Source organism: Carlito syrichta, unplaced genomic scaffold (assembly GCF_000164805.1).
Source record: "Carlito syrichta isolate Samal-C Ts95f unplaced genomic scaffold, Tarsius_syrichta-2.0.1 Scaffold288154, whole genome shotgun sequence".
Classification (NCBI taxonomy): domain Eukaryota; kingdom Metazoa; phylum Chordata; class Mammalia; order Primates; family Tarsiidae; genus Carlito; species Carlito syrichta.
In genome coordinates, this window is record NW_007232250.1 from 249,750 (window position 1) to 266,461 (window position 16,712).

A 16,712-nucleotide genomic window follows, 5' to 3' on the forward strand; every position below is an offset into this window, starting at 1 on the left:
CCTCTGTACTTTAGTTTTTCATTTCAAAACTAGACGAAATAACTTACACTACAGCATCTTTTCTGAAGACTGTCCCAGTTGGAATCTTAGACTTTGTCATCCTACTGTATATCAATTGGTTGTCTCTGAAAACCTCAGTTGAGGAAGTTATTTTATGTGGTCCTTCTTTTCAAGCCTGCACACCTCATTGCCTGTGCAAGCCACATTTTTCTCCTTTTGCCTCGGGTAAGGGTAGTCTTAGGATATACAGTATAAACATATCTCTCCTTCTTTCCAAAGAATGTACATAACCCCATTAAGACATCTATGCTTCCATTTCTCTTCCATTCGCTCATTTTGACACCATTTCCGTTCACTTGGAGCTTGAAGTTCATGTTTACTAGTGCCCGTGATTATTCCTCAACTTCCAACTTGCAGTACACACCTTGCCACAGTCTCCAGCCCCATCATGCTGGCAATCTCCCACTTTAGTCCCTCCCTCTGTGCTCTGAGCGTTATTGCAAATAATACATAGCCTTATGGTAGGTTCATCACATATCTATCGTTTCTAAATTCCAGCTAAGACATTATTGGTCATCTTTCTTATTCTCAGCTCTCTTGCTCAAAATATTCTCTTTCTAAAAAGTTCATCCTTTTTTTCAAGCCTGCACACCTTACTTCTAAGTACCCCCATCGCTCAACAACTAACCCTTACTTGTTTTGTGGAAATATTAGGGACTCCAGAGTGAACTTTAATTGCAGTTATTTTTTCCTTGTTGGGTCATGAGGTTCCCTCCTCATTCTTAGTTCTTTTTTCCAGTGTCAGAGAAAGACGTGTCTCCGCATTTCTAAAAGCTGCCAATCCAACTATATTCTTAAATTATGGAGTCTTATCCTCCATGTGTGCTCACTTCATCTGTGGGTGCATCTCTTGTATTCTTAATCACTCTGTCTCTACCAACCCCTTCTTCTAAAACTGAAAACCCTCTAAAGCACCCTCCATCACAGAAAACAAAACAAAATGAAAAAAATTTAAGACTGTATCAAATGAATATCAATGAGTGTTCAATTTTACCACTACCCTTACGTGCTAGTAGGTATTTCCCTCACGTGACAATTAAGAGAACGCATAAGGTGCATGATTTTCCTTGCTTCCAAAGCAAAATCTAGCCAGAACGTTAAGAAAAACCTCTAATTCACAAGAACTTTGTGGGAAATAAAAGTTCTCATGCTTGGAACTTCATGCAGACTTCCAGTATCTTCTTTTGCTCTTCAAACTCTCTGACTTCTAAGGTTGGTTTTATGTGCTGGAGCTCCTCAGCATCCTGGTAGTATTTGAAGAGTAACTGGAAAAATTTTTCCACCCCAGGTTCTTTACCAGGGATCAAATTTGATCTAGTATGATGGTCTTCTTTTTTTTTTTTTTTGAGTTGGAGTCTCACTCTGTCGCCCAGACTGGAGTGCAGTGGCCGCTCCCGGGCCACCACAGCCTCGACCTGCTGGGCTCCGGCGATCCTTCCGCCTCAGCCTTCCAAGTAGCTGGAACTACAGGCGCGTACTACCACTCCCGGCTAATTTTTTGATTTATTGTAGAGATGAGGTCTTGCCTGCCCAGGCGGGTTTCGAACCCACGGGCTCAGGCAATTCACTCACCTCAGCCTCCCAAAGGCGCGGGATTACAGGCTGAGCCACTGAGCCCAGCAGGTCTTCTCTTTTACCATTGCTATTTCCTCTAGGATTATGTTCCTCAAACAGAAGCCCATTGGAACTTAAAAGAAAAATTCAAATGTAAAAGTGCCATCCTCAAAAATTGTCTCATTTGATCAGGGGTAGAGTCAAGCCATTACTATTTTTAAAAGCTCTCTTGGTCATTGTAATGTGTAGCCAGTTGTTAACCTATCCCTAGTTGAGTGACGTGTTATGATACTAATACCACATATAGCACAGACCAGTTTTCTTGCTTTCTTTATATGACATTTTTAGAAGAAGTGTTAGCAGTAGGTCTTGAGATCATCGTGTGAAAGGGAGAAAAATAAGCCATATAGGAGTTAGCCATAAAATTAGCCAAATTGAATTATGATCTAATAGTGATAGTGGAATATGAATTATTTCCACTATCCAAATCTATTGGGGAAAACTCTTTGTGGATTTGAGAATTCCTTTTTTTTTTTAGATTGGAAAATATAGTTTATTTAGAAAGTAAATTAGAAAGAAAGAGAGAGACAGGAGATTCACTTCTCCAAGGTAAGAGAGGGGACCAAAACTTAGAAAACATGGCAGCAGCCATGGCTCAAAGAACACATGGCCACACCAGAGTTTAAGCATTGGCTGACCTTTTTTTTTCTTTCTTCTAGTCTAGAGAAATTGAGCTGCTTTCCTTTGGCACACATACCTGGGTATACAGAGTCATCCCTGCAAGGAACTTCCAAATAAAGGAAGCAGATCATCTATGGCAACTGAGAAACATAGCTTGATGTTACCTGTTGTAGAATTATTTCTTGACATTCACATTTTTATGCACCCCCGTATTAAGTTTTATGCCCAGATTTAATGCCACCATGTCGGAACCAAGGTAAATGCCATATTCCAAACCTACAGAGAGCCAGAGCTAAACAGTGCGTTAGCAAATATATCTTTTTATGTGCTGTGTGATCCATACATACTGCTTTTGAAAGCTGCATTAACTGGAAGATGCTGGCTTGTACAGGGGAAAGGAAGTACATTTACCGGCTGACTTGGCTGGACTGTGTTGGTTTCTCTCTAGAACAGTCTTTGCAATTCCTTACTCACAGTTAGAGGTCTGCTGAAAGTGACTCCGTGTGGATGGAAACAGCTTGCTTAATCATTCCTGAAACACGGGAAAAATTAAAATACATTTTTTTTCTCTGTCAAGCAATGAAAACAACGCCAGATTGTTAATGCGTCTTTTGTACCTTTCCCTTAAAAGAACATCAAGGAGAAGAAAGGCAAAATCTATTCCCCAATGGCATCACTATACACGTCGAAGCCTCTGAAACGAAAACTCTAAAGACATTCAGGAAGAGGAGAGGAATAAATGACAGCAAGCCGACGAGTGTGTCTCTGGAGGTTTGCTCAACCTGTTTTGTTCAAATTCATTCAAATTGGATAATGAAAAGCAAAGATCTTTCTTGTTCCAACATTAAAGTAGTAAATTAGTGAGTGGTGACTTGCGAATTGTCCTGCAAAGTATTTAAGGTGCCATGAATGTCCCATCTCCAGTTTTTAAAATTGCATTCTTACGGTTGGAATGCAATAAAATTGCATTCTTATGGCTTTACACTACTCTAATGGTTGTAGTAGTGTAAAACCACAAGAGTAGTGTAAAACTACGTTTTTAGTAATTCAGCTGGTTCAGTTCAAATGTGATTTTTTGTTTGGAAATACTCATCGAAGCTCCTGTTTTTATTTGAGACAAGCAAGTTTCATTTTCTATTTCAGTATGACAAATAGAAATTCACCTTCAGGCTGGGACTGCAGTGGGGAGGAGAGATAGAACTACACAATGTTGTGTTTCAGACCTGTCTGCTTCTGCTTGCTTCTAGGGTATAGAATTAGCAGGGGTGGTTACTTTGGACTTGAATTTGGGGTGACCTTTTCTAATCCTTACTGTTTCATAATTTAATGTCTTGACCTTCGTTTTCCATAGCACCACCTTAGTGATAAATGCAGAGATTTAATAACTAGAACTAGCTGGCAGGTGACCTTTTATACCGGGCTATTCCTTTTTTGGGGGGGAACCACTGTTTTGCAAGGTTTTATTTCACAGATTTTAATTATTTTTTCTATTGTCTATAAGCTTATTCAGAGAGCAAAAAAAAGTAAAGGTTAAATATTTCATTCTTCTTACTGATTAAAATGTAAAGTGCTTGGCAGTTTTCCCAATATATCATTCAGAAAGGATGGGGTCATTTGTCAGGGTCACGGCCAAAGAGACGGGGCGGGGGGAGTTTTCCCCAAGGTGGTTAGTAAGGAAGGAACCGTTGCCTCAGAGCCTGAGCTGTCACAGCGGGTGAAGATAATGTGTGTGTGTGTGTGTGTGTGTGTGTGTGTGTGTGTGTGTGTGTGTGTAACTTTGGAGTAGAGAAACAGAAGAGTTCTTTAGTTATATATGTACTCTATGTACTCACTCATTTAAAGAGAAAAGTGACACTGACTCAATGAGAGGTAAAACTTCCCAATTGTGGTGAACAACCTATTCGTTTTGGCCCATATTTATTCTCTCTCCTCTCTCTCTCTCTGTCTCCCCCCCCCCATAACCAGGCAAAAATAAGTTGGGTATATTAAAAAAATCATATTAAATTGTTTTCTGGAGTCTACATAAATAAAATACGTCGTTTAAACACAAGGAAATAACACTTTAAACATGCTTCTAGGACAAAAAAGGACAGAGTCCTTCCACTGATAAAGTCTGCAGGCTGCCTGTGAGCAGAAGGAAGCGATTTTTCTTGGCAGTGGTACTCATTTGGCATAAGAAATGATGTAGAGATCATCTCAATCGTAAAATAAAGAGAAAGAAAAAAGAAATTACATAGAAATTTGGAAAATATTTTCCATTGGAAACATGGCTGAAATTTCGTCTGAGATAAATGAATAAGGACTGATTTTATTCTTTTTAAAGTGGCCCTTCACATCTGCTTACTCAATTTGCTTTCCAAACTGTTTTCTTTCACAATATCAGTGAGTTATATTCCTTTTCTGAGCAATGAATGATGACCATTCCTGTCTGGGGGCGAGGGGGTGGGGCATGGCAGACTATGTTATTTTCTAAGTTGATGTTAACTAAGGATGATAATACCATATCCCTTACCCCTCACCCCGCCCCCTGCCAGAAAGCCTCCTTGAGGGGAATTTACTTCCATCCACAACTCCTTAAGACTCCATCTCACTGAAGACTGTCCAGCCATTTGGTAACTCATGAATCACTCTCCCCTGTACTCATGAAGACCCAGGACCCTGGCTGGCTGGGATACTGTGTCCACACTGCAGGCCGCTGTACTGTGTAAGACTTGAGGTGTTTGTACATATGTATATTAAGGGTAATAACAATGAGTAGGCCGGGCTCAGAGGCTCAGTCTGTCATCCCCGCACTTGGGAGGCCGAGGCGAGATGGTTGCCTGAGCCCCCGGGGTTCGAGACCCACCCGGGCAACTTGGTGAGACCTCGTCTCTACAATAAATCAAAAGGAAAAAAAAGAGTAATAACAATGAGCAATGATGGTTTCTTTAATGTGCTCACTCCTTAATGCTGCTGTGAGTGCATTTCATGAATGACAACGTTTTCTCTTCTCTTTTCATCTGAAACACATCTAGTGTCCACTGGACTGTCTCAGATTCCTCAATTCCGTAACAGAAAATAAAACAAAGTAACTTGGAAAATCTGTTACGAAAATCAAGGGGAATGGCAAGATAAAGTGCTGAGCCCGATGACTGACCCCATGATAGGCATTCAGTTAAGTGTACGTTAAAAAACACCACGCACCATTACGTATCTGTTTTGTTCTCTCTCTTTCACCCTCCCTCCATGCCTCAGCCCATCGTCAAGTCCTTTTTTCTTGTCTGAAAGTAAAATGTCAAGATTAATTTTAGCAGAGAAGTGACTTGTTTTTCGAGAAACCATTAGGCCTCTAAAACAGTGTTAGAATTGACCGCAGTGGATCACAAAATTTACCTGACACCTCAGAGCTGTATGCTGAGATTAAGTTGACACTGACTTGAATTTTAAAATTATCTTACCCTTCACAGTGCCTTGCATAGATTAGATGCTCAATAAAAAGTATTTGGTTGTTCAACAGATGCCACCAAATCTTTTAAGTTCCCCCAGGCTGAGTGTTTATAACCAAATACTCTGGTATAGAGTTAGTATACTTGTGCAGAGGCAGAAAATACCCCAAACAGAATTCTGTTACTTTTTTTTTTTGAAGTCAATAACAAAACTTTTAGACCTCAAATAAAAGGAAGTACCTGGCATTGGTGGACTTTCTTTAACGGGAACATGGCTGCCCAGATGCAGTTAGCTGAATATCTGTGTTGCTCTCCGTTGTAGACACAGCCCAAGCCCAAAGTGCTTCAAGTGTGCAAGATGTTTTCAAAGACGTTGTGAGAGAACAAGAAACAAGATGAAGAGGACAAGTTTGATTTTAATGAAAAGAAACCCAAAATAGAGCCGATGCCCCTAAAACATGTAGGATCCAACATAGAGATGAGGCTTGATCAAGTGAGACCACATACTCAACAAAGGGCTTGGAAAATAGGGCTTGGAAAATCTGGAGCCTCAATCTAGAAGAAAGAGTGACTGTTTGCTGAGGCAGAACAGAGTGAGGGGAGACATTTGGAATACATCTTCCAACAAGGCCCCCAAATCAAATAACATAAACGAGTTCAAGAAACAGCAGTACATTTTAACAAAGAGAGTTGAAATCAAAAGATGTAGTGATAAAGCTGATAAAAAAGCCCCGAGATAACTAGATGAGAGCAGCCCTTGGGTCAAGCTGTCCATTTGCACCAAGAGTCTTGTTCTTTTTATCATGGCTTACTGTAGTTTGAAGGTGACTTCGAATGTATAAATGAGTTCCTTGGGCCTTTGCAAGCAAGCTCTTTGTGCTACCAGAAGGTTCTGCTTGTGACTAGGAATGTTTCATTCATTTGGTCTTGTGCTCCAGTCACACTTTAAAAATGGTTCTTGAGGCCGGGTACGGTGGCTCAGCCTGTCATCCCAGCACTTTGGGAGGCCGAGGCAAGAGGACTGCCTGAGCCCAGGGGTTCGAGACCAGCCCGGCAACTTGGTGAGACCTTTACAATAACTCACAAAAACTAGCCTTGCATGGTGGCATGCGTCTGTAGTGCCAGCTACTTTAGAAGACTGAGGCAGAAGTATTGCCTAAGCCCAGCAGTTCGAGGCTGCGGTGGCTGTGAGTGTGCCACTGCACTCCAACCTGGGCAACAAGAGTGAGACTCCAACTCAAAAAAAAAAAAAAAAGGTTCCTGCAACTGAGTGGTGAATAGAGCAGTGATACCTTCAGTCATATCTCCTGGTGCTGTGTTCAGAAAGGAAGAGGCAGGACTGTGACCAAGAAGTACAGACATGGGACAGACTCTGGCCAGGATGACAACAGGACCCAGGGGACAGTGGAAAGGAAAGGGGCGCTTTATAAAGATCACCACCTACCCCCAAAGCCGTTGCATCCATATTTGTCACAGAAACAAGAAGCTGTTGTCCCCAGTGTTTGCCCTCAAGTTGCTAGTGAGCTGCTGACCTCATAATCTGCACAGCTGCGGCATCCCAACACGTTGTTAGGAAACAGATTGGGATGTCTTAATTGATCACTTTCAGAGGTTACGATTGTCAAGTGAGACCAGTATGCCGATTCTTATTAGTTACATTAAGCCTTGTTACACCAGAACTGGCTAATTTCACTGTCATAACTGGGAAATCCAGTGCAGATTGCCGCATTTCATAGATAGAAGCACGTCCGAGGCTTTTTTCTTCATTTCTTCTTTTCGATTTTTAAAAAAATTTGTGGAGGCTCTGTCCCAGCCATACTTTTATTACACAATGAAGCGACTTCTTGGAACAGTAAAAGGAATGTCACTTCTCTGTACCATGTGCTGCTGGGTGATGAGTTGGAGGGTGCCACGCGACACGCGATTTAAATCAGGCGTTGATCTGTATGACTCTGTGTGTTCGGAGGGCCCAGCTAAGTTTCATATATGTCAGGTTCTTCTGAAAATTGTCTGGCAAGAAGAATGTTATGTTCCTTCTTATTACCTAAAACAATATAGACCCCAAGGACGACGAGGGGATGGGGGTTTGAAGTCAATGCCTGAGCCCGACAGGCACCTTGGTGTGCCTCCACTGGGTCCTTGTTAAAGTCTTCACTGTGGCCCAACTGACGAATCTCCATTTTCCAAGTGTCCTGATGTCCTCACCCACGTTGGAGTGGCCTGTTCTAACCTGGGGCTGCAACCTGCTGCACATGTAGTCAAGAAAATGTGTTATGTCGGGGTGAAGGAGAGCCCTTTGACAACTCGCCAGCGGGCCTTTCTAGGTGCCGCAAGCCAAGTGTTTTACAGAATTCTTATTTTTGATGTCTCAAACAGATGTTCTTGTCAATTTGCCTATCTTATAGGAGCACAATAAAAATGAAATCAAAGAAACTAGTTTGAATTAGCATAATAACTGTTAGCATCCAAAATACAGCAGGAAGCACAAGGATGTTCGTTGAAGCACTTATTTTATAGTAGGAAAGAAAACCAGATAATAACTAGATGCCTTGCAAGTAAGCAAGTAAGTACATGATGGTATATCCATATAGTAGGATATTGGACAGGCATAAAAACTATCTCTAAGGGATATTTACTGACATGGAAAAGGTTGCTGATTTTTGGTTAATGGTTGTTCATTAACTGAAAAACCAAGGATGCCAAATTATATAAATGATATTTCTCAACCTGTCTAAAATAATATATATAGAAAAAAATGACAAAAACATATAGTGTTGGCGAGTGCTGGGAATAGGAAGAGTTTATCATTTTATTTATTCGGTTTTTAAGTTTTCAGGCTTTCCACAGTGAGCCCATATTACTTTAATAGAAAGACGTTGAAAGTAGTGTGAGTAGTCTTGTTATCATATTTGATTCAAGAGTCTGTGTTCAAGGCATCTCAGTCTAAGCGGTCTGAAAATGAGCCCCCGATATTCCTCCCTTGATCCTGCTCCCCCTGAAGCTGTCTCTCCTCAGTTAGCGGTGGTTCCAGTCTTCCCATGGCTTAAAACTCTGAAGTTGCCCTGGACTCCTCTGGCTCACCTCCCATTGTCCATCTCCAGGCCGGGGCAGTGCCGCAGCTTCTGTCCCTCGCCTTTGCTACTCAGTGTGGTCCCAGCCCCATTCTCTCTTGCTGGGACGGCAGCAGCAGCCTGCTCCCCCTTCTACAACCCGCCTCTTTTTCGTGAACTTACTCCACAGAAGCCAAAGCTATTAAACTAGAAATCAGATCAGCCACCCCTCTGTCTAGAGTTCTTCAATGGCCCCCTCAGCTCATGTGAAGTCAGAGGCCCTTATGTGACTTCTCTGGCCCCGGTACCTGTTGGCTGTCCCCCCTGGCTGTGCTGGGCCATGTTGCTTTTTCTTATTTCTTTCCCACCTCAGGGTATTTGTGTGGGCTTTTGTGTTTTCTTTCCAGGGATGCCTTTTCCCAAATACACATATGGCCAGCCCTTTTCCTTATTCCAGGCTTTCCTCAAATATCATTTTCTCAGTGAGGTTTTTTTTCTGATCACTCCACCAGCACACACATGCGCACGCACCCACACTGGATATACTTCCTAACCTTCTTCCTTGCTTTAATTTCCCTCTATTTAAAACAGAGCAGCATCTAATGTATTATACAGTATGCCGCTTTATGTATTACCTTCCCCCCCAAACTCAACTTGAATGTAAGCTCTATGAGGATAGAGATCTTTGTTACCATTTTTACAGCTGAATCTGAACTCCTGGAACTGAGACTGACACATTGTAGATGCTCAATAACTACTGTGAGTGCCTACCATTGATAGCGAAAATGATCTGTTATGATTATCCAGTTGACTTTTCTGAGCTACCTTAACTTTCAATATAGTTATTGTTATTCAATTACATTTATTGCCCAACTTAACCAATTGAACTTCCAATAGTTTCCAGGGACTTCTAGAGACTGGGATTAACACGAAGAAGATAGACATTGTTCTTACACAGTTTACTGTCTAGTGGACAGATACCATTCAACAACAAATTAAGGTACAACCCAGATCATGAAACAGGGTCAGTGCCCAATGTGAGAGAGGCTACTTACCCACCAATAGGAACAATAAAAATTCAGGATCAATTGTCAGGTAGGAAATGGAGAATCTCACTAAAGGATGATGAGAATGATGTATATCAACAAAGCTCATGGCTTCTTTTATCACTGTCTTAAAAGATAGGGTGACTTCTTTATGCACCAGAGAAGCAGCAAAAGTAATTTATTTGGTTGTTTTAGGAGGAAAGGAAGCAGAAAATAATGGAAAGGCATTGAACTTACAGCTAGAAGATTTAGATTTGAATCTACCGCTGCAACTTTATCATCTGTATGTCCTAGAAGCTGATGCTTAATGTCTAGGAGTCTCTGTTATCTCTACGGTTAAATAAGAATGGGGGCCGGGCTCGGTGGCTCAGCCTGTAATCCCGCGCCTTTGGGAGGCTGAGGTGAGTGGATTGCCTGAGCCCACGGGTTCGAGACCCACCTGGGCAGCGAGACCTCATCTCTACAATAAATCAAAAAATTAGCCGGGTGTGGTAGCGCGCGCCTGTAATTCCGGCTACTCGGAAGGCTGAGGCGGAAGGATCGCCGGAGCCCAGCGGGTTGAGGCTGTGGTGGCCTGGAGCGGCCATTGCACTCCAGTCTGGGTGACAGAGTGAGACTCCAACTCAAAAAAAATAAATAAATAAGAATGGGGAAGCGGTTTAGACCAGCACTGGGGACTGTGTATATACCTTCCCTGGGTTCTGAAAAGAGGCATTTGCTTACCCATCTAGAATAAACATAAACCCAAAAGGAAATTAGCCTGATCACCTCAGGGAATCTTTAGAGGGTCTCTCTAATATTTTTTGCTGGCCTGGAACTTGTCTTGAGCAGTTCTGGGTTCTGGAAATCTTTTTCCTAATCTTATCATCTGCCGAGCTCTTCATGTTTTTATCAACTGCTACATAACCATTCATTTAGATAAGTAAAGTACAGAATTGATGTCTGGATATGTTTATTTTGCATTTTTATAGCACCAACCTTATTACAGAGATCAAATACTTTCATATTTCCTTATTTCATTTGAAATTATAGCTCTCAATAAAAATATTTATCATTTATCAAAGATGATTTTTCTATATAATTTTAGACCAACACATGGGAATTGTACAATCTAAAATTATTTTTTGACAGTATATAATGGGAACCCCCCCAAAACCCAGAATTATCTTTTTTTTCTTTGGCAGGCTGGCCCCTTACAATACACTTAGAATTTGTTTCTCCAGATCAGTCAACCAAAGTTTTTATCTGGAAGTTTTGAAAAGGTTGCAACACAATTTGTGGAAGAAATGTTCCAAGCTGTGGCAAACAGGTGGCTAGTTCTTCCACCATGGCAACTCACTGCCTATGCCATGCTGAGTGTCGGCAGTTTTGAACTAAAGTTGGCATGACCCCCGTGTCCCACCCTTCCTGTTCACCCAACCTCACCCCAAGTGGCGTTTTTTTCCCCTGATGAAAAAGTCAAAGGGAAATGGTTTACCAATGTGGAAGAGGTGAAACAAAAAATGGCAGAAGTACTAAAAGGCATCCAAATTGACAAGTTCAAAAATTATTTTGAGGAGTGGAGAAAGCATCTCAATAGGTGCATTGCATTGGATGGAGAGTCCTTGGAAGGCAACTGAAGTTTAAACATGTAAGAATAAATACACAATGTTTCTGAATAAATTTCATTTTGGGGGGTGTTCCCCCTTGTATATTTACCTTTTTAGTGGAATCATGCTCCCAACTTGATAACCTGCAGCAGAGACTGTAGGTTTGGGATAAGTAGGTACTTCAGAGATAATTTTCATAATCGCAACCACACAATGTCTGGAATGTTGTTTTCCCAAAAGAGCTCGTTTGACTCAGTGGCGTTGACTGATTTACGTGTCTTCTTTCTCCTTCTGTTTTTAGCCTTTGCAACTGGACTGTGACCTTTGCGCCATAGTGTCGAACTCCGGCCAGATGACTGGCCAGAAGGTAGGAAATGAGATAGACCGGTCCTCTTGCATTTGGAGAATGAACAACGCCCCCACCAAGGGTTACGAAGAAGATGTTGGCCGCATGACGATGATTCGCGTTGTGTCCCACACCAGCGTTCCTCTTCTGCTGAAAAACCCTGATTATTTTTTCAAAGAAGCAAACGCGACTATTTATGTGATTTGGGGCCCTTTCCGCAATATGAGAAAAGATGGGAATGGCATCGTTTACAACATGTTGCAAAAGGCGGTCGACGTCTACCCGAAAGCCCAAATTTATGTGACCACAGAGAAGCGCATGAGTTACTGTGATGGGGTTTTCAAGAAGGAAACTGGGAAAGACAGGTGAGTCCTCGCTGAAGCAGCCTCGTTGTCTTTGATTCCATTTGTTTGCTAAATCTTTGCTGAATCCTCTTGCCAGCGATCAAATGAACAGAGTGAGCTTTTAAGCTGTTGTATGTTTTTACTATTATGATTACTTGATGAGCCAGCAGCTAGGTCGCATTTATTCCATCTACACGACCTTCTGTTCTCTCCATTTTGATTGCATTTAGGCTCCAAGAAACATTGGATACGCCCCCAAAATATCTTTAATTATTTTCCTCTTTAGCTCCATTTACTATCAATTGAGTTTCATTTCATTTGAATGAGGAAGTCTACACGTTTCTGTTTCAAAACTTAGAAATGTTCAGGAACTTTAGGGCTATGCATTGGTCTAAACTCATCTGGAAATTGTGGCAGAATTTTTCCTGAGACCACAGACGGAACAGTCTATTGAGTTTCTAGTAAAATTACATAGCATCTTGCATGTAAATAGACACTGTGATCCTGAACGTCACAGCTTGGTATCTTGTCAAGCAAAATACAATATTGAAAGTATACATCACTTAAAAATCATTGGCAATTGGATTCTTGAAGAGAAATAAGGTATAAATGTCATTCACTCGATTATCCAAAGGCCAATGTGCATTTTTTATTGCACCCACTTTTTCCCGCAGCGTTCTGTAATGTCCTTTCCGCTTCCTGTTCTTGAGGCTGGCTTGCCTAAGCCTGTTCCCATGCTTTGCTCCCTTCCCAGCCCCTCACCCCTCGTGTAACTGTATTGTCTGCCGTTCTTTCTTCCTCATTAGAAAAATAGCCAGTATAATGGAGAGAAGGGGAATTACCCATGGGCCTGTCTTGACTCATAAATCTGGCTCTAATAAAGGACTGCTAAAGGAAGATATTGTAACCAATGGCTAATGTTTTAAATTATTAGTTTTGCTTGTTTGTGCAGTACTATGGGTGAATTGGTCATCTGCTATAGTTCTGATATTTGCATTCTTGTATGTCTTTCATGATTCGATATTATCAAATCTAAACTTTGGACTTAGTTGAAGTATATACTTGTTGGGGGTAGGCCGTTTCTGATATCTCTGGATGTGATTTGAATGCTGATAATTATCTTAAAATCTTAGGGGAACCAACTCTTCTATTGAATAGTGTGGGTTGACTTGAACTTAGCGTTTTGTACTTCTGAGCGCCCAAAGTACACAGCTTCATAGGAAATGCAAGGCACAAATAGCCGTAACATACTAGTTCCTTCCCCTGCTATTGTTAGAAAGAAGAATCTCAAAGTTTAGATGTGAATTGGTGTAGCATAAACTATCCACTGAGAAGGCAGGAGAGATAAAAGGAGTAGGGATGGTGGTTCAAAGAAATACATTCCCGTGTGGCACCATTCTTTATAAATACGGTCATTCTCAAGGGGCTTTGGAAATGTCTGGTCTTTCACTAGCCCAGAGCAGTGGATTTAATTAGATATATTTGGGTTTTCATTAGTTAGAATTAGCCTTCAGTGTATCCTCCAGCCATCATTGAGCCCTAGAATAATTTGGGGAGATCAGAGAGGAGCTTAACTTGCTGTTGGTTCATGTTTTTATGTGTTTATATCATGTTGGCTTCTGCTGTGAGCTTTCAGGGAGACAACACCATCACAGATATGTAGATTATACAGCAAGAACTGGGAAGGAATGGCTTGGGGAGGTCATTTTTTACTGGCTGTGATGAAGAAAGCTGTTTTTGTAGTGTAATTTTACTCACTTGGTAAAATTAATTCGCAGGTATCATTCAGTTGGTAGGGTTACCAAAACAAAGTGAAAAATGCCAACATATTGTATGATGCATTCTTGCTACTTTTTTTCCCTGAATCTATTCCTGCCTGGTTGCTTCATCGAGCAATACTGCCAGACAGGAGATGACAACTACAGTAGTGTTTTGGAAATGGTCAGAACGGATGATTTGAGTAGAACCTGGTTGGACAACAAAAGATTAACCAAAATTACCTCAAAGGCTGATATCTCCACTATGATTTAAATCTACACCCTAACTTTGACTGGATTAAACATTTTTATTGTCTAAGATTTTTCCACAGTGCCCGGACATTCCTTGCCAAATTTCAAACAAGAATATATTTTCAGCTTTTTTATGAAGGAACATGTCAAACTTATAAAGTAGAAAGGCTAGTAGTGCAATGAACCTCCGTATAGCCACAACTCAGCTTGACTCATTATTAACTCCTGACCAATCTTGTTCCGTTTACACACCTTCCCTCTTTTTAAAGATTATTTTGAAGCAAATTTCAGACATCCTATTATTTCATCTATAAGTATTTCCATGCATAACTCTAGAAGAGAAAGAATCTTAAAAATAAAGGCAACGGCATTGCCTTGCATAATAATCAACACTATTTTGTTAATATCATTATATATTTAGTCAGTTTGAATATTTTCCCAGTTGCCTCATTACTATATTTTTAGCAGTTAGTTTGAATCAGGATTAGCATAAGGTCCATAAATTATAATTGATTGATACATTTCGTATCTTTCTCTTGACCTGTGTAGCTGCTTCTGTCTCTCCCCCTCTCTCTGTGTCTCTCTTCCTACTTTTTGTTGAATAAATGTAGGCATTTGTCTTAGAGTTTTCCACAATCTAACTTTCCTACTTGCATCCTCATGGAATTTCTTCTATGTTGGTATTTATGTATTGAAGTTTGATTGGATTCAGGTCCAATATTTTGCCACAATTATTAGGTAGTACTTCTAGCAGGAGAAATGCTCACTAGTTTCTTGCTATTTTATGTTTGAAGACATTCGTGATTATTGTTGAAATCCAATAATTTACTTGGATTGCAAAGTGGTGATATCTTATCATACCTTTTTCAGAAAATTACCTTTATTAACCATTTGGTCTTCATAAAGTAGAAGATAGCACTGGTCTCTTTATTTACTAGTTTTAATGCATTAGTTCTTTTGCATCCTCCAAAGTTGAACAGTAATTTTATTATTATTATGCTTTACATATTCACTGATAGACTTAAATGTAATTGAAGTATTTCAGTCCATTAAAATTGTATTATTTTACTCAAATGAGCCTATTCTGGCCTGTTGGACCCCCTTCAAATTGTCTTGGAGATCTTTTGATGTCTTAGGTAGCTTCTTTGCTTCCTGGCATCATGATTCAGGAGCTTTTTAGTACATATCCTGACTCAGACCTGGATCCAGGTATTTCTCCAAAGAAGCTCAGTTCCTTTTAGTAGTTAAGAGAGCATAATCTTGGTGGTTCTTATTGCTATTGGACTGGTCTTTGTTTCTTGACCTTTACAGTGGTCAGAACTAGTTTATAAACAATACCCCGTGTATATTGTTTCAAGATAAATTCATGATGGGTTCAAGCTGAAACTTTCAATTCAAATACAGGGCTCACTGATTTTCATTTTACATCATCTTACTTACATCTGTTTCTTCTTTCTACCGTGCTGGCAATCACAGGTCACAGAGATATCAATGTAGTTTTATTCATCTGCTTTGTCGCACAACACACACACACACACACACAAATCTTAGAATAAGAGCACAACAAACAATATGATTACTGTAAACATTTTAAGATTGTTTTGCATCAGAGAGGATGCTCGAATGGCAAACATTCATGTGGGTCTATGCTCACAAAATGTGTTTGTTTTAGTGTCCCTAAAAAGTTTTTAATATATCCCTTCTAAGTAAATAGGAGTACATTAAGTATTATACATCACTGCAGGCATGGGGGAGAAAGGGGTGTCTATTTAATTTTACTTTTGTTGTGAAGCATTTTGCTTGGTTTGCATGTACTTATGGGAACTTTTAAGCAAGCACTCTTTTTCATCATCAAGTTTTTTTTAAATGGAGAAATCATGTCACCATTATTATGTATAATTTGTAGAATTAAAAAAATTATATAACTAGCAGCTAAAGTGATTCGTGATAGGCAAATAATTACATGGAGTTTCTCAAAGAAAAATTTGTTCCTCAGTTTGCTTCTTTAAATTGTCAAAATCCTTTTCTTAAAAAAAATAGAAACTTTCCATTTAAGACAGGCATCTTTTAACCTTTCCATGGATTGAGTTTTTTTGTCTTAGGGGATTCCTCACTGAGGAAACATGAAATAGCAGAAGAAATATGTGCACCATTAAATGTCTCAAAATACATTTAGATCAACTCGCAAGCGTACTGGAATGCCTTTTCAAACCAGGTGAAATGTGATTTGCTTTCGTATCAATTACTGGTCTAAAATTACTTGGCTTGTCCATTAGAGAGGGCAACCTTCTGGGGAAGACTAAGAGAACAGAAAGAGAAGGCTGTTTGCCTTTTCTGATTTTATCTCCTGAGGCCCAGTTTCCTTGGGAATTCCGGGTCCATTGGGCAAGGGTTACCCTTGTTTTCCCTTGCGAATTCTCCAGAACTTTTCCCTTCTTCCAGAAACCTTTGGAAATAAAGGTCTTTTATTCAAAACAATTGGGACCAAAGTATCTTTTTTTCCCTTTGAATAATTATTGTGCATAAATAAGATTAGCCTGCTGACATTTACACGTTTGCATTAATGCATCTTAAGACTGAAACATCCTAGAGGTGCTGCAGGGCTGAC

The 16,712-nt window shown here is 40.3% G+C and overlaps 1 protein-coding gene across 2 annotated transcripts in view; it reads left to right on the forward strand.

The window, feature by feature from the left end:
- The window catches only part of ST6GALNAC3 (ST6 N-acetylgalactosaminide alpha-2,6-sialyltransferase 3), a 336,203-nt gene that overhangs the window by 102,040 nt on the left and 217,451 nt on the right, over positions 1 to 16,712 (forward strand). For both annotated transcript variants that reach the window (XM_008053442.2, XM_008053443.2), the window contains exon 2: positions 11,707 to 12,116. In XM_008053442.2, coding sequence (XP_008051633.1) covers positions 11,707 to 12,116 — 410 coding nt within the window. The remainder of the gene's footprint in view (positions 1 to 11,706; positions 12,117 to 16,712) is intronic.